The 26,263-nt window shown below is 39.4% G+C and overlaps 1 protein-coding gene across 3 annotated transcripts; it reads left to right on the forward strand.

Annotated features, from left to right (window-relative positions):
- Positions 1 to 501: 501 nt before the first annotated feature.
- Positions 502 to 23,931, forward strand: LOC149848077 (transcription factor BIM1-like). Of its 3 annotated transcripts, none has more exons than XM_090018118.1 (12): positions 502 to 737; positions 913 to 1,598; positions 2,314 to 2,391; positions 2,733 to 3,110; positions 8,653 to 8,785; positions 12,061 to 12,194; positions 12,541 to 12,649; positions 18,290 to 18,359; positions 18,597 to 18,698; positions 20,155 to 20,627; positions 22,254 to 22,383; positions 23,444 to 23,931. In XM_090018118.1, the coding sequence occupies exons 2-12, from the start codon at positions 1,559 to 1,561 to the stop codon at positions 23,558 to 23,560; spliced, it is 1,764 nt and encodes a 587-aa protein (XP_089874244.1). In that variant the 5' UTR covers positions 502 to 737; positions 913 to 1,558; the 3' UTR covers positions 23,561 to 23,931. The 3 variants fall into 3 exon arrangements, with proteins under 3 accessions (XP_089874244.1, XP_089874182.1, XP_089874283.1); XM_090018056.1 differs by having other exon boundaries at positions 538 to 752; positions 8,614 to 8,785; XM_090018157.1 differs by having other exon boundaries at positions 546 to 752.
- The last annotated feature ends 2,332 nt before the right edge of the window (positions 23,932 to 26,263 follow it).

Here is a 26,263-nt window from a genome sequence, read left to right on the forward strand (position 1 = left end):
TTGTTGTATGACTGGTAGGAGTGGGCCTAACCCCAGCTTTTTCTGTTGAAAAAAAAAAAAAAAAGGAAATGAAAGTTGTCAAAAATTCTTTTGTTCATAAAATGTGGTGTTAGGGATGTGGTGTTAGAGTTGCCAACTTCATAATCGATTTAGTACTTTCTCTCAAACAGCAAAGCGCAGAAACCACAACACACCTCCAATTCAAGGCTTCCAAACAGACTCCTTTCATTTATATCTTACAAAAGTGAGGATCTAATATCTGCCGCAGTCAGACCGAGCAGAAGCAGACATCAAGCTTTGTGAGTTGGATAGTCTCTATCCCGATCCATCTCAGGATCCAAAAGTAACTCCTTGGTTGCACCACGAAAACACGCTACCCGTGAAAGTTTCTTACCTTCTTTATAACCAAATCCGAAAGTGATAACGAACGGAGATTACTGCCTCAACGCCGTTACTAACGCCGTCAAACGACGTCGTTACCTACCGGAAAGACGTGCAACCGGGAGGAGGTGCCATTTTTTTTATTTGCCTTTTGGTTGAGAAAAAGAGAGAGACAGAGAGAGAGAGAGTATAAATAAAACGATGAAACGGGACGCCGTCTCGTCTACCTCCGCGGGGAGCTTCAAGGGGAGAAGTCTCGTCCGTGTCTGCAACGCACTCGGCAGATTAGGGTTAGGGCTCTCTCTCTCTCTGTGTTCACTCGCATTCCGGAATGGGGAGTTTCTACGAGTCAGAAGGTGAGGCAAAGAACGGTAATGCCCTAGGCTTTGGCTTCTTCGTTTCCTCTTCTTCGTTTGTGTTTTTGCTCTCCTTAATCGTTTTTTCTAAAGAGATCCGGAAACTGTCACCGGACGATTCTGAATTTGTGGAAAATTTCTCTTAATTTTCGTTTTTAGCTTTTTCATTTCGCAGGAGAGGAGAATTTCGGAAAGGGAAGTGATACGCGGTCTTTCTCTTCGTTTCTCTCTTAATTCTCCGTGAAATAAATTGTTTTTTAAGGAAAACTTGGGAATTTATGGGTTTCTGCGAGGAAATCTGTTGAAGGACGCGATTCTAGTGTAAGACAACGGCGGATAGCGTGGGAAATCTGTCATTACCCGTAATTTCTTATCAGAAGTCGAAATTTGATTGATCGCGGATTTCTCCACGAAGGAAACTGTGAGAATTTGGTGAATTTTCCCCTTCGGAGGAAAGGCTCACTTTTGATGAATTATAGGACTCGGATTCACGCCTGGAGGTGAATCCCATTAGAGACGGAGGAGGAATCGCACAGCTCAGTTGAGAGAGAAAGAAAATATTTCTCTTCCTTTTCTCCTTTCATCTGTTCTCTCAAGCAAGATTATTCTGAGACGTGGGTGAGGTTCGAAACTTGTAGCGCACGGTAACGGAAGCATCGGCCGTCCGGGAGCATTAGTTTCGGGCGGAATCCGTGTGCGTAAGGAAGAGGAGAAATTCTCCGGCGGGTTTTCTGGTGAAGGAATCTTTTCCAGCGGAATATTCTGCTAGTTCGGGACTCTTCCGGCTTTCAGAAACCGGTGTGTCAGATAGAAGTTTCTGGATGGAGCTCCCTCAGCCGCAGCGTCCCTTAGCTGCAGAAGGTGGAAAATCCGAAACTCATTATTATTATTATTATTATTATTATTATTATTGTTGTGGTGGTGGTGGTTGTTGTTGTTATTAATTTTTTTTATTACTATTATTGTTATTATTATCGATGCCAGGAAAATGAAATCTCTGGTTGGGAGAAAGGAATTTGGGTTCTCACGAAATAAATTAGGTTTCTTTTTTATTAATTAATTGACTAAATTTTCCCCTGTTTGTGTACCTTTTTTTTAATGATTCAGTTAAGCGAGTGTTAGTTTCTTCACATTTTTTTTACAGATTATATAATGCGATAAATATTTTTATTTTTACTTTTGAAAATGACCGAATTAACTCCTTTCGCGAGCGTTGATTGCGTGAAACGAATGTCACGCTGCATTATTGGAGAAATTGGCTACAAATTTCTGCAATTTTGAACTTTTTTAGTGGTCGGATTATATTCCCGGAAATATTTATTTATTTATTTGATTTATAGTATCCAAAGTCCAAACCTTGCTGTCCCCTTAACGAATTCCTGATTGATTCTGCTTTGGCTCTTATTTAAGTACCAAAATTGCCCCCAAACTATTTCCAAAACGACCAAATTGTTCGTGGAACGACGAGTCTCGGAAAACCCAGAGCTCGGTAATTTCCGTCACTGTGCGTCCTCTTTTCCGACTGACCGCTTAACGGTTTCATGTTTCTTTTTTTTTTATTGCATTTTCTTTGCAGGCACGAAACCGACTCACGATTTCTTGTCGCTCTACAAGGACTCGACGCTTCAGCACGGCGATGCTAGATCTGCGCAAGGTACGTTGTCATCTGGAACGTTCGAAAAAAGCACCCCTACTCTTTCATCAAATTGACGTTTATCTCCCCAGAAGTTCATCAGACGCACGTAGATAGATAGACCTTCATGCTCTACCCCCGGAGCCATCTCGTTCAGAAAATTATTCGTTCTACGGAGCACCTACTGCATAGGGACGGTGAGTCTCTTGCAGCTCGGTTGACTCGGCCCGGCCTAGTTCACGGGCGGGTCCGAGTCAGTGGCTCACCGGCTGCAGATTGTGCCCCTTAGAACATGCTTGCTAGCAACACCCTTTGGTTATTGCAACGATCCATTGTCATGATCATCTGTCAAAACTCTCCAGGATTTCCCACGCAGCACCCGAAGACGCACGACTTCCTGCAACCGTTGGATAGGGTGGGCAAGGTTGGCGCCGAGCTGGCGGTGAAGCCCGCCGCGAGGGAGCATGTGCTGCCGGGCGGGATCGGCACCTACAGCATCGGCTACGTCGCGGAACAGAACCCTGGGCTCGGCTTCGGAAAGCCGGCTGACGCTATCGTTCCGGCTATAAATCCGGAGGCGAAGGCGGGGACCGACGATAGCAAGGTCGGCGTAGCCCACGACAAAGGCAATGGCGTCAATGGTGGTGGCGGCGACAGCTTCTACCGCGGGGGCGCGTTCACGTTGTGGCAGGACTCGGTCGTGGTGGGCAACAAGCTCGGCGAGCGGCAGTCGTGGACCGGTACTCTATTTCCTCGCCTTCATTTTGCTAGCGTATCATATTGTGACGAAATGTGGACCTTCGATGTGTATGATCTGACGGTCTGTGTTCATCGCCCTCCCCAGTGGGGCCATCTGTCTTCCCAAGTCGAACCAGGGTCCCACTTCGAAGTAGGTTAGGATATACACTGGACGGACGACTACCCGCCCCAGCACGTCTTCCTGTTCAGCCTGGTTATATGGTGCGGCTGTTGGGTACCTGACCGATCCATATCCGTTTTCAAGGATATGTATCATGGAAATACCCGTCTGAAATATGGTTCAGATTAGGGTCAACACTCGTCCTAACATGGTCGTGGCATATATCTGTGTAACAATTGAATGTCACAAATCTCGAAACGTGATTTTCTGGGCGAGGGAAGATCTCACGACAAATCAGAACTTTTTTGTTTTTTATAAAAAAACTAAGGAAAATATCGAAAAATATAAAATGTAAAAAAAATAAACAAACTATAAATATTACGAAACAGAAATATAGGGAAATTTAAAATTTTGAGTTTTTTATTGGATAAATATTGGGTTAATATTGTGGGATATAGTTTTGGGACTATATTGGTGTGTGAAAGTATCATAATAAAATCAAGGCATTTTCAAAATGTCAACAATATTTGTGGCATAGGTAACAAATTTTGTTAATATTAAAGCGTGATATTTTCGATTTCTGATACATTCCCCCTAAAATGTATTCTGGTTTTATCATGATATTTAATTTTTATAATGTTATTTCACATTTACATATATTTTTAATGTCACGTATATGCTAATATTTTCTCGAGATTTTCCTTGAAAAGAGAATTTTTTAATTTCTCGTGAGATTTTTTGCTTCCGAGATTTTCCTGGAAACGAGATTTGTGACGTTGGCACAAACAAGGGCAAACAAAGCCGACAAGAACGCACATGGCATGCCTCTATGGATCACGGGTGACCAGGACTCAATGTCCCTTTGGCTCACTAGCCCGCTCCTTTCAGAAAGAACTTGTTCACTCATTTTGTTTCATTGTTGCATGGTAACGTGTTAGGCACATGTGCATATCGAGAGGAAAAGGGAGAGAGAGATATCCAAGCAACAGTGGGTGCGATGTTCATGGTTCAGTTTCCGTCCACGCGGAGCACGCATGGCTTGCATGTAGCAAATGGGGATGAAAGCTTCACTTTTTGTGTGAGGGCTGTGCTGGTACTGATTTAGAACTTCAGCTTTTTGTCTTTACGCAAACTTCCACCATCCCATCGGTTTAGACCAGGGACACAAAGGCCATGAAATTTTACTCCTCTTTTGCTCGTTTAAAGGAAGACCTCCGTTCGATAATAAGTCGGTATTTTCCTGAACTTGTTTGGTTTAGCATTCTGTGGTCCTGACAGTGACCTTTCTTGCCGATTTTATGCAAAACCCATGTGTGTGTCTACCACGTATCTATTGATTCTTAGTAAACAAACAAACAACAACTAGGCCTTCATCCCAAAACAATTGGGGTCTGTGATATGAACCAAAAAAGAAAATCATTATGTGTCTTCCACATGAATCTTTCTCCTCTAATCATTTCCATCCAATGCCATGTCCTCAGTGAGGTTCAAGGCATTCATATTATTTCCTATCATCTCTATCCAAGTCTTCTTAGGCCTACCCTGACCTCTTTTAACTAATATATTTTTTTATTTTTTCATCCTTCTAACTGAAGCATCATTAGGCTTTTGTCGAATATGTTCAAATCACCGTAAACGATTCTATCTCATCTTATTTTTAATGGATGCAATGCCTACCTTCTTGCGTATCTTCTCGTTTCGAATCTTATCTTTTATTGTATTTTCACACATCCATCTAAGCATACGCATCTCAGCTATACTCATTTTTTGAATATGATGTCACTTGGCAGCCCAACATTTTGTACCATATAGTAAAACGAGCCTAATTGTCGTCTTATAAAACTTTTTCTTCAACCGCAATGGCATTCTACGATCGCACAACACTCTAGTTGCACTTTTTCATTTCATCCACCCAACCTTTAGCCTATGATTTACATCTCCATCAATTTCTCCATACTTTTGAATGATAGATCCCAAATATTTGAAACAGTCATCCACTGATATTTCTTGCTCACCAAGCTTCACTACACTCACATCACTACTTCATTGCTTACTAAACCGACATTCTATATATTATGTCTTACTTTTACACAACTTAAAACCTCTTGCTTCCAATGTCTATCTCCATAATTCTAACTTAGCATTAACCTCAACTCTAGACTCATTAATCAAAACAATATCATCAACGAACAACATACACCACGACATATTTTCTTGAATTGATCTCATAAGCTCATCCATCACTATAGCAAATAGGAAAGGGCTTAATGCATATCCTTGATGTAACCCAACCGTTATAGGAAACTTGGTTGTCACCCCTCCACACGTGCGGATATTGGTTACTACTCCTTCGTACATATCTTTAATTATACTAATGTACTTGAGAGAAACACCCTTTTTTATCATTGTCCACCAGAGAACATCCTTAGGTACTCTATCGCATGCCTTCTCCAAATCACTAAAAACCATATGCAAATCTTTGTTTCTCTCTCTATATCTCTCAATAAGTTGTCTAAGAAGATATATAGCTTTCATAGTTGATCTTCCAGGCATAGAACCAAATTGATTCTCTGATATCATGACAACCTTCTTTAACCTATACTCAATCACCCTTTCTCAAAGTTTCATAATATGACTCATGAGTTTTATACCACGATAGTTTGTGCAATCTTATATATCACCCTTATTCTTATATAAAGGCACCAAAGTACTCTTCCTCCACTCATTAGGCATCTTATTTGTCCGTCAAATCTTGTTAAAAAGATTTGTCAACCATTCTAAACCTTTCTCACCCAAGCATTTTCATACCTCGATAGGTATACCATCTGGGCCAACTGCCCTTCTTGATTTCATTTTCTTCAAAGCCTCTGCAATTTTTTTCTTTTGAATCTTGCACATGAAGTCACGATTCATCTCGTGAAAAGGAATGGAGAAGTCTCCAAGATCCTGAGCATGACTTTCATTAAATAGCTTATCAAAATAATCTTTTCATCTTTCCTTAATCTCCTCATCTTTGACTAAAACCATTTGCGTTTCATCTTTGGTACATTTAACCATACCCAGATTTCTCGATTTCTTATCTCTAGGGGTGGCAATTTCTGACACGACCCGCCAACCCGACCCGCCAACCCGCCTCTTAGGCGGGTTCGGGTTGGGCTTAAGCCAACCCGTTTAATAAACGGGTCGACCCGTGTAACCCGTTTATTAAACAGGTCGGGTTCGGGTTGGGAGTATGCCAACCCGCCAACCCGGCTGACCCGTTTAATAAACGGGTTAGGCGGGTGGGTCAACCCGCCAACCCGACCCGCCAACCCGTCTGCCCGACCCGTCAACCCGACCCGCCAACCTGCCTACCTGCCAACCCGATTCGTCAACCCGCGAACCTGAAAACCCGTTTACCCGACTCAACCCATTTATTAAATGAGTTGGCGGGTCGTGTCGGGTTACCCATTTATTAAACGGGTCGGGTTCGTGTTTGCCACAGCCGACCCGTTTAATAAACGGGTCGGGTTCGGGTTGAGATATGCTGACACGCTAACCCGCCAACCCGACCCGATTGTCACCCCTACTTATCTCTCATCTTTGCAAGCCTATAAATATCCTTCTCGCCCTCTTTGGTATCCAACTTATCATAAACCTTTTTATATACCTTATCCCTCGCGTTTCGAACTACTTTTTTAGCTTCCTTCTTTGGTATCATATACTTCTTCAAATTTTCATTATCATGACTCTTACTTAGATTTCTATAACACACTCTTTTAACCTTAATAGCTAATTTGGCATTATCGTTTCACTATGATGTATCCTTACCTAACGGTGCACCGTCTTTAGACTCATCCAATACCTCTTTAGCCACATTTCTCATGTCACCCGCTATCTTATTCCACATTGATTCTGAATCCTCCTCGAGACACCAATCAACTTCCTTAACTACCTACTCTATAAACATTCCTTTCAATGCCCACCACTTAATTCTAAGATCTATCTTATGACTATTGATTCTTAATATATATAAATATTTCACATATACACTATTTCACATATACACTACTATACTTCAAGGGGCATATTTCACGTAGCCCCAACAAAATGGTCCGACGATTATCCTCACATGTGAAAGAGAACCCTCTCTCATTTATTCCAGATGCACCCTTATATTATTTAAGTGTGGAAAGGACCTAAAGAGAGAGATCTTGTCACAACTGTTCCAATGAAGGCTTTCCTGGCCTCGTACTTACGGGACCAATCCTTTGACGACCTAGATTTGCAGTTCATCTTGGAGATGGACGGTTGATCGTGGCTGATTCTGACATGATCTAACCCCATTTGTGAGCGGGTGAGATTCCATCGTGATACTACAACAGAGAAAGTATCCTATCCTACGACAGAGATGATGCTGTGCATCTACATCAGATCCTAATCGTCCAACGGATGGATCTGGATGGCTACGAATAGTCCACATTCCTGGTGGGATTGTGGGACTAACCCTAGCTGCAGGGATGGGAACTAATCCTAGCCGTCGGTTGGGATACATGATGGGTCCCATCATCTGTCTCGTATAATAGGATTCGTGTTCCCAGAGAAACTGCGAGTGGAGATGCATAATGGGCACGTGACCACGAGCATGGCATGGTCACCCTCTTTCCACTGGGTTAGTTGACAAATGCGCGCTTGTAGTAGCCCATCCGAGCCGTTTAACGAGTATTGAGCATCATATCTATGAGGGTCATCTCATCTCCAATGGTCCTTGACTCTTTTAAGTTGCTTTCCTTTTGGAAAAAAAAAGGCCGGGGGGGGGGGGGGGGGCGTTTTGTATTGTTGCCTCAGATGATTCGGTGCTGGTGAGTTTGTTCCTAGGCACGTTTGGAATGTTTACCATGATGTCGTTACCTTTCATATGTATGGCAAACTCATACAAAAAAAATGAAAATTTGTAATTTTTCTCTACAAATTTGGATGTTCACATAGTATATAGAGCATGGGATGGACGGATATGAAAATGTTTACCATGATGTCGTTACCTTTCATATGTATGGCAAACTCATACAAAAAAATGATTTTTTTTTTATATGAAAAACTTTTCTCGTTTGGAAGTGCTTCAGAAGATTTTTGCTATATATATATATTTTCATTTCGCACAGGCTTTTTCACATTCTTTTTCTCACCGGCAACCGTGTCCAAAAGTGTAGAGGTAAGAAAGAAATTAAGTGTATGGGCATTCCATAGAGTAAAATCTAGCTATGATGGGGTGCCAAGATTTTTCTGAAGGATGACATGATTGCAAATCGTGAAATGCTGAAATTTGTTTCTTTCTTTGTGTCCTCTTTTCCTTTCCTTTTCTGTAATGGGAAATGACTTTTGTGGAAATGTTGTTGTCGAGACAGAGATGAGTAATGAGTGGGTTGGGGATGATTTGCATGCAGAGCATGTGGAGAACCCAGGGTATCGGTCAGCAGAGAGCGTGCCCAATGGGGTGGCCAACACGTCCTTGTTTGCAAAGAACTGCTTTTCCCGCAAGCTGGTAGACACGGTTCAGCCATCCTCTGTGCCTGTCAGGTGAGCTCCCCTCCCCTCCTTTCTTTGAAATTCTTTTTTTTTTTTTTGGATTGGCAGAACCCCCACCCACCCACCGACCAGGTTACATTGCCTAGCCTTCTTGCTTTGTGTTCCCCCATTGTTCTTACACTGGTTAGGTGGGTTAGCGTAAGGCTTTCAAGTTGAAAGAGGTCAAAAGTTCGATACCCAAGGTGAGGTGCAAATCCTTTGCGACGAGGCTTAAGTCAAATAAGAAACCATCTCTACAGTGGCAGGAGTATTTATGGAGTATTACACTGAGGGTATTGATTCAGGTCCACGGTCAACATGACGCTTCTCGGCCTATAACAGGATGTCCAAACTGTAGTGGCGGTTTTTACAGTATCAATGGTTTCTCATTAGACTGCTAACAAATACGTTAGCTTAGGCAAAGGGGTATAATAGGTAGCACGATACTAAGACTATCAAATTATAATAAATCAAGTGGAAAATAAGTAAGTGGTATCACTAACCAATATGCTGGCCTAAACCAATGGGCAGCATGGTACCAATTATGGTAATGATTAATTATAACGAGGACAACTAAGTTTTCAACCGTAAATGACCTGGGTCTACATTTTAAATGAGAATGACGAAAAGAAAAAAGAGGGAGGCCTATTATGCACCATCATGTGCATCATAAGGTGAACGCAGAACATAGTTTAGCCTAAGGTGCCAATGTCAAAAAGATAAATCTCCTCTGCATGAAGTAATTAACGGTTATGACAGTAACCCATGTTGGGCACAGCTTTTGTTCACAAGAATAATATATCAGCAAATTAAGGCCTGCGTGATGATCGTGCTCCTACTTTCATAAGGGTGTATTTTAATTCTCTAATCTTTGAACGTGTATCTGACATCCCCACATTTCATTCTTATGAATCTCTAGACCCAAACCCCCAGGCCAGCAGCACCCCCTCCACCACCACCATTTCAATGCTCTGATCTTTCATAAGGGTGTGTTTCAATGCTCACACTCACCTATTTGACGAATAGTGGGATTTTCCACTATTATGAAATAAACAGGGGTTTTCACTATCAAAATTTCAGGCAGAAGTTTCAAAAACATTCGGGGAGTAAATATGTGAGGAATGCTTAAAATATACAAAGTAAGCTATAAATGCATTGTTGGCACGTTTAAAACATTAAGTGGTAAATTAAAAAGAAAAGTTGATTTTCTTATACACGTTGCCCATCTTTTATCCTATATTTCAAAAAGAAACCATGTTTGGGTTCCACTCATCCCCCAATGTCATCCTCCATCTTCATACTCCTCTTCAACCTTACGATGCAAGTTGTTTGAATCAAATCTGACCCTATGGATGGATTCAGCGTGGTCAATTTAATAAGAATGGACCCTTGGATCGTATTTTTTCAGAGAAAAAATATGATTTTTAAAATCATAAAATTTTATGTTTTGTCAACCACTGGTCTGTTTGAATGCGGATGCCCGTTGACAGGACAGCGCATCCTGTACTGTACTATCTGCAGACAGGACAAGATGTACTGTCCACACGCCTTTAAAAAAAGATTTCCCACATGTCCGGGGTTGTCCCGTCCTCCATTGTTCTGTTGGGGGGGGGCACGGAACAGCGGTGGACGTCGATTTCATGTCTGCTGGATACACTCAGCGGGCGTCCATCCATCCCACGAGACACACGGAAATTAAGTGATGCAAACACCCACTTAAATGAAGGATGTAGATAGCATCTATGGCGTCAGATTTGATCAAAACAACTTGCATCAATGAAATTCCGAGAAGGGTATGAAGGTAGGGATGACTTTGTGGATGAGTGAAACCCATTTGAATTACCAAATACAAACTGCTAACTGCACACAAGGTTACTATTTTATCCTTGATTTGGAGGCTGTTTAATAAAGTTAAATTGTAATAACCTATAATATGACTTTAAGTCTCTTTGTTTTCTTGAGAAGGATGACTGGATGAGTATTTTTTTCCATGAAGACTGGATGAGTGTTAAAACGTCTAGGAAAACAGAGAGCAAATTAGGTAAAGTAAAATGACTGACAAAAAATTGACACCTGTCCTCTTAGTAGGTCCTGCTAGTCGCATATTGGACTGTCGCTTTTTCAAGAAATTTGTAAATCATCATTTCACCTGATTGGTTCACCTGAAATTATGGATATGTTGGGCGTTGGCTTGTGTAAGAGGATGACTCCCACAGAAATCGAACCTTGACCACCTATTTGATAGCCAAGACCCAAAATGTGGTTGTACTCATTGAATTGCATAAATGATGATTGTTTTTATCTGTTATTAAAGATAAGTTGAACCTCAAAAACAAGCTTCATTGTTGGCACAAAACCTCAAAAATGAGATTTAGAAAGTGAATTGTGTGAGATTTTGTGTGATATATATTTTATCTAAAGTCTCTTGAGAGATTTTGAAAATGAATATCTTCTAAACTGTATTTTCACTTTTCAAAACACAACCATCGGTACCGGTCATATTCAATAGCAAAATTAAACTTGTTTGGTAGGAGCAGCTAGTGCACGTTGCAAGTTCAAATCCCAGGGTAGGATCTGCCTAACCCCAGCTTGCCTTTCAAAAATAAATAAATTTTTATATTAAAAAATTATATGATGAGGCGTAGGGGTAAATTCACCACGTCTGGTGGAGAATTTTTCATAAATACGTCTGGAAAATCGTACAAGAATGAATTGATTTGTAAATTGCAATAACATGAGAGATTTTTTTTAAAGGCAAGCTAGAGTTAGGCAAATCTTAGAACCTGTCCTATTCACGAGAGAGAGAGAGATCCCCAGACAGTTCAGATGACTGGCCCAATTGGTCGTACTTGACTGAGACCAGTCTGTATTTAGTTGGCTCTCAGTCTACTCCAGCCGAGATAACCACTCAGTCCAAGTTGGCCAACCTTGCACCTAACCTCCGGATCATACTCATAGCTGATAGGGTCTGCGATAGAATGGGGCTTTGACTCGTCTCTTGGTCCGAGACATCTGGGAGTGAGTCCGCTAACCACATTGAACTTTGACCACTCTTCAAACGGACAGACTACCCCTTGACTCTGCTAGGTTTCAAATGGGAATTTGGATCTGAACCCGGCCACCACTCAAAGCTAAATGTGCTTTTGTTCCCTGACGAAAGATGGTTGGAAGGACCTTCTTCCAACATTCCAATACCAACTTGATATTGTTGTAATTTGATGTAAAGCTAGTGGCCTTTTTGGCACACGGGGGTTAGGTATATATCACTCGATGGTGTGACCCTGCAGGCAGTGGAGACAGAGCAATCAAGGCTTCATGGAGATGATGAAGAGTGTTAAGGAGGGCTCCGAAGAGGACGAAGATGAAGAGGAGTGTATGGATCGGAGCAGAGACACTAGGAAGGAGAGCTCTTCTCACCGAGGTATAATAAGCATCACAACTCCTTGTGTTGATTGTTGGGTACTTTGTTTTTCGGTCTGTTTCTTGCCAAGATGTCAAAAAATTTAAATTGGAGGATCAACGCAATTTTGGTAGTTTTTATGGTGCCTTTAAAGTACCCATCTTTTTCATCAAAATATCACCCAATGAGAATGCATTTACTTTTTTTTTTGGGTGATTTTTTAAGAGTATTTGTCTAAATAAATGTGGGTTTCGATCAGGTTTTGGTTCTTCTTTCCATTTTCTTTTTAATTAATGTCCTAGATGCATTCTTTCTATTGTGGTGTTGACTGAAGAGTCTGAACGGCGTGTAAATGGTTTACTCACAGGTGATGTGGCGGTAAAATCCGATGGTAAAAGCAACGATCAGAGGGCAAACACGCCGCGGTCGAAGCATTCTGCTACGGAGCAGCGCAGAAGGAGCAAAATCAATGACAGGCAAGTCTCTCTGCTGCTGCTGCTTTTTTGCTATCAATTGCATCTGCCGAAGCATGATCATGAGTCCCCTACCGGCGCATGATTGTGGGTCCCAATCAGTATTTTTATTTCGATCTGCGCCGTCGATTTCTCAAATGGGTGGTTAAGATGATGGGATGAAGGGTGGTTCTTGTCCTTCTCTTCTTTGTTAGCATGTTTGCCTGTTGCACTTGATGATGATGCTGTCATCTCTTACTGTTTCCTGTTTCTTTGTCTATTATAGTCGTTGTTTGTGAATTTATTTCCCCCTTTGATTTTGTTCTTTTTCCCTCTCAGCAATATGGAGTTTATTTAAATGCTTCTCGTTAACAAAAAAAAGAAACTTATCTTAATGCTTCTATTTTGTACATTATGTTACGGTATTTGTTTTCTTCTTCTGGTGGTTTAGATTCGGTCTTTTGAATTAATTCACTGAATAAGTATTGGTATCTACATGTAGATTGCTTCTGTGTGCTTTCATTTGCTACTAATTGAGGGAAATCTACGGCAGCATGTAGATTGGTTAAGATAAGTTTCAGTCACTTCCTCTGCTACTGATTCTCCTTTGTTATTATAACAAAGAAAGAAGGGGAAGCGAGCTCTAGGTGATTGGGAACATTCAGGATGTTAAAGAAATGGTTGAATGAAGGAAGCCTTTTGCTTAAGCCTTTCAACTTCTTTCAACTGTGTGAGGTTTTCTGTATTCATTTTTTATTTTCTATTTTATGGTTTGTACATCAAGTGTCCCCTAGACACACGCTTAAGCAAATTATCGAAGTGATCTGCCTGTCACCAAGTCCTATATAGGACTCTTCATAATGTACCTCCCTGTCTCTCCTACATTGCTATCAAACATAATCCCTGATGTAAATGATCCTTTTAATTTTCTCCGTCGCTTTACTACATCTCATTTGCTCATGGTTTTATGATTTTTTTATCAGTGCTCTGCCTTTCTAAAAAGGGACAAAAAATGCTTGCATGGTGTAAATGGTAAGAAAGTCGCCATGTTAGCTTGGAAGCTTTTCACTTTAATGCTCAGAATTCATGTTGTTGAATGCAACTTTTTCTGCATTCACATCCCGTTTGAGTTGCAAGAAGAAATGTTGTTCAATAATCCAGTATTTGTGGAAACAAAAAGTATAATTTGACATTTCTTCAGAAATTGCTTATGCGACATGATGGACTTTATCATGTTAAATTATGAGAATGTTCTAAACAGACCATGATTGGGATGATTCATATTTGGTTTTTAGTTAAATAGCTTACCATGATGATAACATAAGTCATTTACAATTTTCTAAGGCTTAGAACATTAATGTTAAAGCTCCCATAAGAAATATCTTACGCAAATAATTTTGTTTGTTGTCCATGAAAAACAAGGTTTTTTTTTTTCTGACTGGAGAACAACAGGAATTTGGTGGTTTATGTAGTTATTTTCTGCTGCTATTGTATAAAGATATATCATGTGTCTTTTGAATAAATCACCTCAGTTCCCATGGATCTTGTTTGTTAGGGAATTCTTACTAGAGCACCAAGATACAGTTAAGTTGCTATCAAGAATTTTCTTTCACTTGGTCTCCCAAAGATTTCCTTGAGATTTGCATTTCAACTGAATATTAATTCGCAGAATTGTTATGAATTTCGTTGCCTTTTAGAATTACTTTTGGACAACTTATCAGAATTCATAAATATCCCGTTTATTACTTGCACTTTTATGTGCCCATGCATCAACAATTTCATCTATAATTATTTTTCTCTAGGGGCATAGTGACCCCAAGGTTTGACAACCATTATCCTAAGGGTTTTCAGGGAAAAAAATCTCAGTATCAGACTTTTCTCTTTTTTTTTAATTAACTCAAAATAGGAAATAGTAGTACTTTCTGCCCATCCTTATTGTGATACTCTATTGATGTTTGAGCATTCCACCCATATGATTAAGAGGAATGAACCACATGATTAAGGGGAATGAATGTGCTAGCTTCTGTGTGCGTCATCTAGTCCTGTAAACTTTTGTGTTAGCAGACTTGAGGACCTGGTTTATCCTGCAATGCCCACATATTTACAGTTATTCAACATGCAGGACTACAGTCAGAAATGGTGAATAATAGGAGCACCTTCTATGTTATTAGTAGGTTGGTTCTAAGTTTGAACCCTAAATAATATATCTGAAGTCTGATATACGTGTTATTATTGGTGATCATTGTGTAAGTTTTGCAAAACTAATTCATAGTGACTGAAGCATCATCCTTAATGAAAAGTTTTAAATGCAGTCCTTAGAAATTGTTGTGTGCATACATGTTTGGACCTGGGTTTCCGGATGTGTGTGTATGCGCATGTGTGTGTGATATGGTCAAACAACAACAACAACTACGCCTTCATCCCAAAACAATTGGGGTGGGCGATATGAACCAAAAAAGAAAATCATTCTGGGTCTTCCACATGAATCCTTCTCCTCCAATTATTTTTATCCAATGCCATGTCCTCAGTGAGGTTCAAAGCATTCATATCCTTTCCTATCATCTCCATCCAAGTCTTCTTAGGCCTACCCCGACCTCTTTTAACTAATATATTTTTCCATTTCTCCATCCTTCTAACTGGAGCATCATTAGGCCTTCACCGAATATGTCCAAACCACCGTAAACGATTCTCTCTTATCTTATTTTCAATGGATGCAATGCCTACCTTCTTACGTATCTCCTCGTTTCGAATCTTATCTTTATTGTATTTCCACACATCCATCTAAGCATACACATCTCAGCTACACTCATTTTTTGAATATGATGTCTCTTGGCAGCCCAACATTCTGTACCATATAGTAAAGCGGGCGTAATTGTCGTCCTATAAAACTTTTCCTTCAACCGCAATGGCATTTTACGATCACACAACACTCCAGTTGCACTTTTCCATTTCATCCACCCAACCTTTATCCTATGATTTACATCTCCATCAATTTCTCCATACTTTTGAATGATAGATCCCAAATATTTGAAACAATCATCCACTGGTATTTCTTGCTCACCAAGCTTCACTACACTCCCATCACTACTTCGTTGCTTACTAAACCGACATTCTATATATTTTGTCTTACTCTTACTCAACTTAAAGCCTCTTGCTTCCAATGTCTGTCTCCATAATTCTAACTTAGCATTAACCCCAGCTCTAGACTCATCAATCAAAACAATATCATCAGAAAACAACATACACCACGACACATTTTCTTGAATTGATCTCGTAAGCTCATCCATCACTATAGCAAATAGGAAATGGCTTAAAGCAGATCCTTGATGTAACCCAACCGTTATAGGAAAATTGGTTGTCACCTCTCCACAAGTGCGGACATTGGTTATTACTCCTTCATAATGTACTTGAGAGAAACACCTTTCTTCATCATTGTCCACCAGAGGACATCCCTAGGTACTCTATCGTATGCCTTCTCCAAATCAATAAAAACCATATGCAAATCTTTGTTCCTCTCTCTATATCTCTCAATAAGTTGTCTAAAAAGATGTATAGCTTTCATAGTTGATCTTCCAGGCATAAAACCAAATTGATTCTCCGATATCATGACAACCTTCCTCAACCTATACTCAATCACCCTCTCCCAAAGTTTCATAGTATGACTCATGAATTTTATACCACGATAGTTTGTGTAATCTTGTATATCACCCTTATTCTTATATAGAGGCACCAACGTACTCTTCCTCCATTCATTAGGCATCTTATTTGTCCACCAAATCTTGTTAAAAAGATTTGTCAACCATTCTAAACCTTTCTCATCCAAGCATTTCCAAGCCCCGATAGGTATACCGTCTGGGCCAACTGTTCTTCTTGATTTCATTTTCTTCAAAGCCTCTGCAATTTCTTTCTTTTGAATCTTGCGCATGAAGTCACGATTCATCTCATGAAAAGGAATAGAGAAGTCTCCAAGATCCTGAGCATGACTTCCATTAAATAGCTTATCAAAATAATCTTTTCATCTTTTCTTAATCTCCTCATCTTTGATTAAAACCCTTTGTGTTTCATCTTTGATACATCTAACCATACCCAGATCCCTCGATTTTCTATCTCTCATTTTTGCAAGCCTATAAATATCCTTCTCGCCCTCTTTGGTATCCAACTTGTCATAAACCTCCTTATATACCTTATCTCTCGCGTTTCGAACTACTTTTTTAGCTTCCTTCTTTGCTATCATATACTTCTCCAAATTATCATTATCACGACTCTTACTTAGATTTCTATAATACTCTCTTTTAATTTTAATAGCTAATTTGACATCCTCGTTCCACCATGATGTATCCTTACCTAGTGGTGCACCGCCTTTAGACTCACCCAATACCTCCTTAGCCACCTTTCTCATGCCACCCGCTATCTTATTCCACATTGATTCTGAATCCTCCTCGAGACACCAATCAACTTCCTTAACTACCTGCTCTACAAACATTCCTTTTTTAGCTCATTTAGTGCCCACCACTTAATTCTAGGATCTATCCTATGTCTATCCCTTTTGCGGCATTTTCTAATTTTAAGATCTAAAATTAAGACTCTATGTTGTGTAGCTACACTTTCTTCCGGTATAACCTTACAATCGATGCAACAACCTCTATCTCTCTTTCTAAGTAGGAAAAAATCTATCTGACTCGTATTAACCCCACTTCTAAATGTTACTAGGTGAGACTCCTTCTTCCTAAACCAAGTGTTTGCTAAGATCATATCATAGGACAAACCAAGATCTAAAATCCTTTCTCCACTTTCGTTTCTTTCTCCTGTACCATAGCCTCCATGGATACTCTCAAATCCATCCCTACTAATGCCTACATGTCTATTAAGGTCACCGCCGATGAAAAGCTTTTCTCCATAAGATATCCCTTGTACTACTCCATCTAAATCTTCCCAAAATTGACGCTTAATGGAATCATCTAAACCTACTTAAGGTGCATAAACACTAATAATATTAATAATATCCGTACCTAATACTAATTTAATAAGTAAAATCCTATCACCCTTCCTACGGACCTCAACTACATTATCTATAAGCTCACGACTAATAACAATCCCTACTCCATTTTTATTCCTATTTATTCATTCTTATTCCTATTTATTCCTGTATACCAAATCTTATACCCCCAAGGTTTTATCACTTTTGCTTTCTCACCTACCCATTTGGTCTCTTGTAGACATAAAATATCCATCTTTTTCCTACACATAATATCTACTAACTCTACCAACTTACCAGTTAAAGACCCTATGTTCCAAGTGGCTAACCTAATTTTATGGTCTTGAACTATCTTCTTTACCCCCACCTGTCCAACAAAGTGAGGGAACTCTTGCCTATTTGACACCACACCCGGGCGCCGGTGTGACGTGTCGCTTCTGGGCGACGACCTAGCAACCCTTGCCCATTTATTACTGCCTCCGGGCCTATAGAGTACAGTGCGTCGCTCAGTAGGGAACGCCCCTACGAAATTCGTGATATGGTCAAAACTTGATTTTTTTTTTTGGTAAAGCCACTAATGATAGACCATTTCTTGTGACGAACAATATGAAATAGTAAATAGTTCATAAAGAATTCCAATTATTTGTTCAAATATTTTAAACCTTTTAGCTCATAAATTGGTTGTGCAGATTTCAAATACTAAGAGAGCTGGTGCCTCACAGTGACCAAAAACGGGATAAGGCTTCATTCCTTGTAGAGGTATGTTATAATCGATTGTTGATGCATGTGTGCAAGTGTGCACTGGTGCTTGTGTTTAAGGAACATTTATTCCCCCTGAGAAGGATGTAATACAGCCATCTTCTTCCTTGTCTGGACAGTTTTCACGTCATCATGTCTGAAAACCAGACAACACACAAGCACACACAGACAGAGGCATTTAACTGCTTGAAATTACATTCTGTTGGCTTTTAATTCTGTCTTATATATGTCTCACAGGTTATTGAATATATTCAGATATTACAAGAAAAAGTTCAGAAGTATGAGTCACAATATCAAGAATCAGAATGGGATGTGGAGAAGATGAAAATGATGTCATGGGTAAAGAACTGGTCTCTTTTCTCAATCCTTTTCTGCATCTATTTTGTGTCCTAGAACTCTAATTGATGTTGGCAAATAGTAAGCTTTCTTCTTTTTTATTCATCTGCACATAAACAAACTCAAAATTGCATCTATAAATCTATGTAAGTGATTCTGCTTCTTTGAAAAAGTTAGCTTTCCGCTTTTGAAGTCATGAGTATTTCATTCCTTTAAAAGTAGAATATTTAGGATCCATTTTCATGTCAAGGAAAAGCCCCTTTTCTGTAGTAAAGGGGGCTTTTTTCTGTGGTGCCAACACAGTCAACTGTGGCACATGCAAACGTGAGATGGATTCTGTGCTGAAACCTTTTTTCTTCGCAGCACCCCCATTTACTGTGGAAACAAAGTCTGACAAGGGGTGGTTGGGCTTTGTTTCAGGCTGCGGTAACATTATCCGCACCCTTTTCTGCACAGAGCTATGTCACATGGGTGCGGGTGTGGGTGCGGGGATGCGGCACTTCCAAAAAACCCAGGTGCGGGGGTGCAGCAAAAATATAAAAAATTATATATATAAAGTCCAAAAGTTGGACATAAATGACCCTGGGTGCGTTGACTGCACCCAGGGTCAGGTTGACCGCATCGGGTGCGGGTGCGGCACCTAGTTGGAGAATCCCTGTGACATATAGGACAAAAAAAATGTTCTTGGCAAATTTTTTTTTTAAGTCTGAAAAATTGAACCAAAATGACCCTGGGTGTGTTGACCGCACCCAGGGTCGGGTTGACCGCACCCGGTGCTGCACCCGCGTCGCGTCGACGCCGGTGCGGCACCCTGCTAGCTGAATCCCTGTGACATAGGCACAGAGAGAGTGTTACTTTGCAACACAAACGGCCACTTGGTTCATTTGTAAATGGTTGGTCCTTTTGATTATCTGTTCCTCTTACCTACATTCAAGGATATTTTCCACATTTCTGAAGTAGAAGGGCCTGACATTGTCATCTCAATCTATTTGTTCTTCCGATTTAATATTTCAGGCGGAGTTATGCATGCTCCTGTTTTGTCTGCACATCTAGAAGTAGATTCGATGGAATTGAAATCTTGTTTTGAACCATGGCATTTATATTCTACCAAAACAAAAAACTGGCATAGCTTCAGAATACTTCATCTGTTCTATCCCCTCCCCATTTTATGCAGAATGCAGATTATGTACTTCATGTAGTTAACAAATTCAACAAACCAAGTTGACTGTGTATCAGTGGCATGCAATGAGTTTCAAATTCAACAAACCAAGTGCACTTTGACTTTTCTTGGGGAAGGGGAAACAAGAAATACATGGTTTGTTGCTGAGTGCTTATTTGATATACGCACATCCTCCTAAAGATATCTTCTGAAAATCTCAACCTATAAGGATCTTTTTGGCTTTGAGATATGCATGTGTTATCAATGATCATCTTAATGTTCTTATGCTTCTTTGAACAGAAAAACAGCCAAGGGCCAGCAGGGAGTAACACAGATCATTTGCGATCCCAGAAGAGTGGCCCAGCTTTGGTGTTTGGATCAAAGTTTGATGAAGGTGGTACTTCTGTTACCCCATCAGTTGCTGTCAACTCACAGAATTTGACACTACCTGGGGCCTTGAATACGGCTACTCCATTCAAAGAGAAGGAGCATAGTTCATGCTTTCCCAACAAGACTGTTGGTACTGTTCCCCTTCCAATTCCATCCAAGTACTCCCCCTTTGCCAGGAATGTGCTTACACATCCACATCAAAGACTGCTTGCAGACACTGAAAATGTGTCGACTCTTTCTCAATCTCAACCTCATTATTGGCCAAGGTCATATTCCACTGATCGGCCATTCAGAAGTGATGCATCTCAGTTGGCTGGCAATGAACAAGAGGACTTGGTGGTTGAAGGTGGTGTCATCAATGTCTCAAGCATTTATTCCCAGGAGTAAGCTTCCGTGAACATTTTCTGCATATTTAAATGGTTTATTCTTTTAGGGTTCATATTTCCTTCTAGATTTTTTGTTTTCGAGAAATGGATTTAGAAAAGCTGGAAAATCAGTGGTTATACTTATACCTATACTTTAGCTAGTTTGGTGGCCTTTGTTTTATTCATATATTGGAAAGTGGAAACTTTTGTAGCCTCCAATATGAAGGGGCTAGAATTGGAGATCATCATTCACTTTTATGAAAACATAAACATTGTTGCTGAAGCAGGCAAATGTATCCAATTGGGAAACTTCAGCATGTTAGAAGTGCACACACACATCATGCATGGCATACATGATCAGGTTGCATGGGATGAGCGTAACTCTCACCATTGCCTGCAGTCCTTCAAGCCTTATTGCCACAGTTGGAACCATATTTATGGGTATACATGATCAGGTTGCATGGGATGAGCCTAACGTCCACCATCACCTGCAGTTTCCTATGTTCAAGCCTTGTGGCCACTATTGGAACCATATTTATCCTTCTGAACAATGTTCTTACTTTAAAGAAACGGTCAGGACATGGATTTGATTAGGCTTCAGCCTAAACTGACTGGATGACTTTGACTCAATTCATATGACATGAATTCCTGATCTAGACTTCCAAACCTGAATATTGTAGCAACTCATTCTTTTGCTGTTTGTTTTCTTAGTTTCTAAAGCATTACTGAAAGTAATCTACTGAGAAAAATTTTCTCTGCCACATGAAGTCTATGCCCTGAATTATTTATGTTTCTGTACGCCACAGTGGCAGGAGTATGACATATTGTTATGATTACCTTGTCTTGATAATTTCCTTAGATATTGTTGTGGGCAACAATGAGCCAAGCAGCTCACAGATGGTTCAGACTCTGCTCATGTGCTATCTCACTCGATCTCATTTATGAGCTTGATAAGCTGAGATGGCTCCAACCTGAAGCACATTTAAATGAGCTGAACTCAAGGTCATCCTCATGTTCATATAATTGACATGAGCTTACAGCATCTATATGGGCACAGATTGCATTAAGTGGACTTATTAAGAAACAAGATAATGTGGGTAGCAGCTCAACCTTTTTTTATAATCAAACCAATGCAAACAATCTGAATTCAAGTGTGCTTCAGCTCATGTACAAACCTAGATATAGCACCAATGCCGTTCATTTTTTTTTCTGAAAGCTTGAAATATTGGTAGGAATTTTTCCCATTGCCCAAATTTGAGACTCAAAAGACCCATTGGAACCACAGGTTGACAAGCTACACAACCTGCATCTTTCTGAAGCTGCTGAATGATATCTCAATGCAAACACTAATGAACACTTTACGTTCTTTGAATCTTGATGTCATATTCTGCTTGTCTTTTCTAAAATTGTCAGTTTCCTTTTGTATTCTGTGCTCCATGTTTTATGTGAACCTCACAATTTGATTGCATAAAATCATTATGTTACAGTAAGTGATCTACATCATCTTTTGTCCATAATTTTTGCAAATATATTGCTTAATTGATTGTCCTTTGGTGTTATAAATCATCCTCAAAATAAAAACCTTTAATTTTTTTTTAAGTGCTTGACATCAATCAAATGGTGTTGCTATCTTTTGTTGTACAGGCTATTGGGTTCTCTAACACAATCACTGCAGAGCTCTGGTCTTGATCTGTCGCAAGCCAACATCTCAGTGCAGATCAATCTAGGCAAGTGTAGTACTGGCAGGCCATCAACCACTACTTCAAGTGGCAAGGTTTGTTCTTTCAGCTATCCCCTAAATACTTCAAATAATGATGTATGATTGTTATTTTTACTGTCATTTACTGTTGATCAATTCACTGTCAGATTTCTTTTTATGCTTCAAAAAAAAAAGTGCTGCATATAGGTTTGCTTGTCTTAAGTCTGATGCATTGCTAAACACTGCATAATTGTTCCTGTAAAAGGTAGGACACGTAAGACTGTAATGCTGCGGACACATCTAGCCCTTATCTATGTGACATAGGTGCGGGTGCGGATGCAGGCGCGGATGCGGCGATGTGGCACTTTAAAAAAACTTGGGTGCGGTGGTGCGGGGAGGGTTTATATATATATATATAATTTTTAACAGTTTTAATTTAACACTGTGTATGTGTGTGCATTTATGTATTTATATATATAATATAGATAAAAATAGACTTGATTAGGATTAACTGAATCTACTTGTAGATAGAAATGGACCTCAGTGTAGTTGACTTCACCTAACACAAAGGAAGATGTGTCCAAGTGTCTCACCCGCCTGGGTGCGGTGCCCTGTTAGAAGAGTCCGTGTGACATAGGCCCCTATAACCCACCAGGATGCTCACTTGGAATGTGGCTTTGTTTGAAGTTCTGGTGCTCATTCAAATTGGATAAGGAACTGATATTTTTCTTGCAAGTACTCTATCATAGAACTCATGAATAATGGCACTTTTATTTCTTCGGACAAGTTGCTGTACTGTTCCAGCTGCTTAAACTACTGTTTAGCAGGGATATGGAACCCAACATTAGATGAAATTTTTTCCTGCATTGGAAAGAGCCTTGGTTGATCTCATGATTTCCAGTAGATTTAGACTGTTTGTGTGCATTATATTTATTATGTTTTCAGTGTTTTCACTGATATCGTAAAACATAATTGGATTCTCGTTTTGAACCTATGATTTGCATGCAAGGACAAACCTTCATCTGCATGGTTCCGAATTTGGCCTATTTTACCAGAACGCTTTAGCTTTCTGCTCTTGACATGCTTGATTTCTCTATTAGTTCCTAATTTCTTGTTCATTCTTTGGTTATGGCAGGGCCGTGAAGAGCCTTCTACTAGTAATCATGTTATTATGCATTCAAGGCCAGAAACCAGCAGCGGTGGTGACTCTGAACAAGCTCGGAAGAGGCTGAAGACCGAAAGAAACCTGTAATTGAAGTTGCTTGTTTGCTATTTAATGGTGGGTTCATTCATACCCTTGTTTTGGCTGGCTTCATGTATGGTTAGGATTGTCTGAGATCACAGAGACACGTGATCAGCATCTTGCCAGAAAGCATTGACTGGTGATGAGGTGAACAGGTATGTACATACTGGTGGCCCTCCGGCATATCTTTGTATGACCAGCAAATTGTGCATTATTCTTTTAGCTGTATTTATTTGTTAAAGAGCTTAACATGCATATGAGAAGCTGCTCTCTTCAAGGCTTCCATTCATGTTTGAAAAGCATTGACCAAATCAAATAATCTACTCCTTTTGTTGCTGTGTGTTTGTGTGTGGATGTGTTATGTGCATGTTTTTTATTACTACTGCTAATTGCTAATGGTGAAGCAGCTAGTTTTTGTCTAAGTGGCAGGAGTCTTGTTCCACTCAAAGTCTAAAAATGTCATTGCAGTTTTGGTAACACATTGGAATTGAGATCGTTTTGCCATATGCATTTGCATCATTCAAGGCCAGTGACGCACTTCTCGTTCCACCTCTTAATTTGTAAGTCTATCATCATAATTTACAAGTCTAATATTAAGGTGGCGTTGGAAGGTAGTGTTTTTTGTCCATTTACCAATCTCTCTCTCTCTCTCTCTCCCTCGTTACAAAAACAAAACACTAGTTTTTTTTTATTAGGGTGTGATTGAATATAATAGAGTGAATTTTTAGGATCAAGAATTACATAACTGAAACCCACATGTTTTTTGTGGATTTTACAAGAATTTTGCTTATATTGCCTAATAAAGCTCTGCTCGTCTGGTAGGGGAGATTGGAACAACGTGCGTGTCTTTTTCCATGAGGTTGAAGATGTGTGTATGTGAGGGTCTCATGGGCTTTTATGGTAATGAACACGAAGCAGTTTCTCTATGATCATTCGAAAAAAAATAATCTTTCTTCCACTGTTTATTCTTGAATTCTTCTACAAGGATGAAGAAAAGTTCTTGTTGCTGCAATTTAAAATATCCATAGAGGTAGTAGAGATAGTAATTTGATTTTTGTGAGACTTGTGGAACTCGTATCTTTTCGCTTTTCTCATATGATGACCCCACAATGAATACCTCCTTAGTTGACTTTAAATCCTAATGCGCCCAATTTTGCATCATCTCAATCATATTCTATTTCACGTGTCTTCTTATAAAACCAGTTAAGATGTATTCCATATCGTTTTTGCTGTGTCCTACACAATGTTGTTCGGCCCTGTATCGTTTGGCCAATGATTCAGCTGAATGGGCCGATACTCGAGTGAATCGTTCTGAATCAGCCAAAAAAATAATTAAATTGTTAAAGCTATTAAAATATTTTAAGTATTTTTAAAAATTTATTAAAAAATATCCTATTCTGGGGTGATGTGTATCGATTTTCTGCCGATAGGCACCCATACTGACAACATTGATCCTACATCAATCAGATTTCATAGTTGATGTACTGTTCTTGGGGCCTGAACTAGGTCTAGGTCAACCCATGGGAGGACTCTACCTGCCTAACATGTTAAGCACAACAGGCTTGCTAGGCTGTGCCCAAGTAGGGATGTCTTAACTTTTTCAATTTGGTTCAGATCTTCAACCAAATCCAAATTTTCTCAAGTGTTTGATAAAGAAAACATCTAATTAATTGTCAGATTCAAATTTTGTTTAGAACTTGAGGAATTTGTCTAAATCTCACTAACAACCAAATCTGATTGCACGTAAAATGTATATCCAGTTAGCCATATTCACTAACCCGTTGAAATTCAGTAGCTTTTTCTTAATCCAAATCCAAATCTGAAACCAATTAAACCAAACTGGACTCTAAAAATCAGTAATGCCTACATTCTAAACAAATCTACTAATTTACATCCCTAGTAGATAAAAAACCATCTTGATTGAGTAAAAATTCAGTCCTATACCAAATCACAAGGACACACCATTTTGGTTTTCCCTAGTGACGTGAGTGGGAGTTTGATAGCGAGCTCTGTCGTTGCGCACTTCGCCGCCGCTCAAGCGCAAAACAGCATCACCATCAAACCTTGAATGCGGTAGAACGTGCATCCGGTCACCATTTCACACACGCTAGGAATAGGGACACATGGTACACCAATTAAAAAAGAAAAAAAAAAAACTCAGAGGGAGGGAGGGTCCACCCCCGACCCTCTCTTTGTCTCTCTCCTCCCTTTTCTTCTCTCTCTCTCTCTCTCTCTCTCTCTCTCTCTCTCTCTCTCAGTAAGGCATGAATTGGAAATTTCTTTGATTAAGCATTTAAATCAAATTTCTTTAATTAGAGTTTTTTATATTTAATTTGATTAGGTTTTTCTGTTTGATTTTATTTTATTATGGCTTTTTTTTTCTATTTTCATTGACTAGGACTTTGAATCAAATATCTTTAATTAGAGCTTTTGATATTTAATTTGATTAAAGATTTTTTTATTAGGGTTTTCAATAATATATCTTTAATTGATACTTTTTATATTGAAATTGATTTGGGCTTTTTTCTTTGATTTTCTTTTATTAGGGCTTTGAATCAAATTTCTTTAAGTAGTTAATTTGATTAGGGTTTTTCTTGTAATTGATTAGTATTGTTTTTTTCCTTGATTAGGGTTTGAATTTAAATTAGCAATGTTTATACTTTATTTTATGATTTATTTATAGGTTTTTATTTTACAATTTATTTTTCTTGT

This window comes from Nuphar pumila, chromosome 1 (genome assembly GCF_984573655.1).
Source record: "Nuphar pumila chromosome 1, dmNupPumi1.hap1.1, whole genome shotgun sequence".
In the NCBI taxonomy this organism is placed as follows: domain Eukaryota; kingdom Viridiplantae; phylum Streptophyta; class Magnoliopsida; order Nymphaeales; family Nymphaeaceae; genus Nuphar; species Nuphar pumila.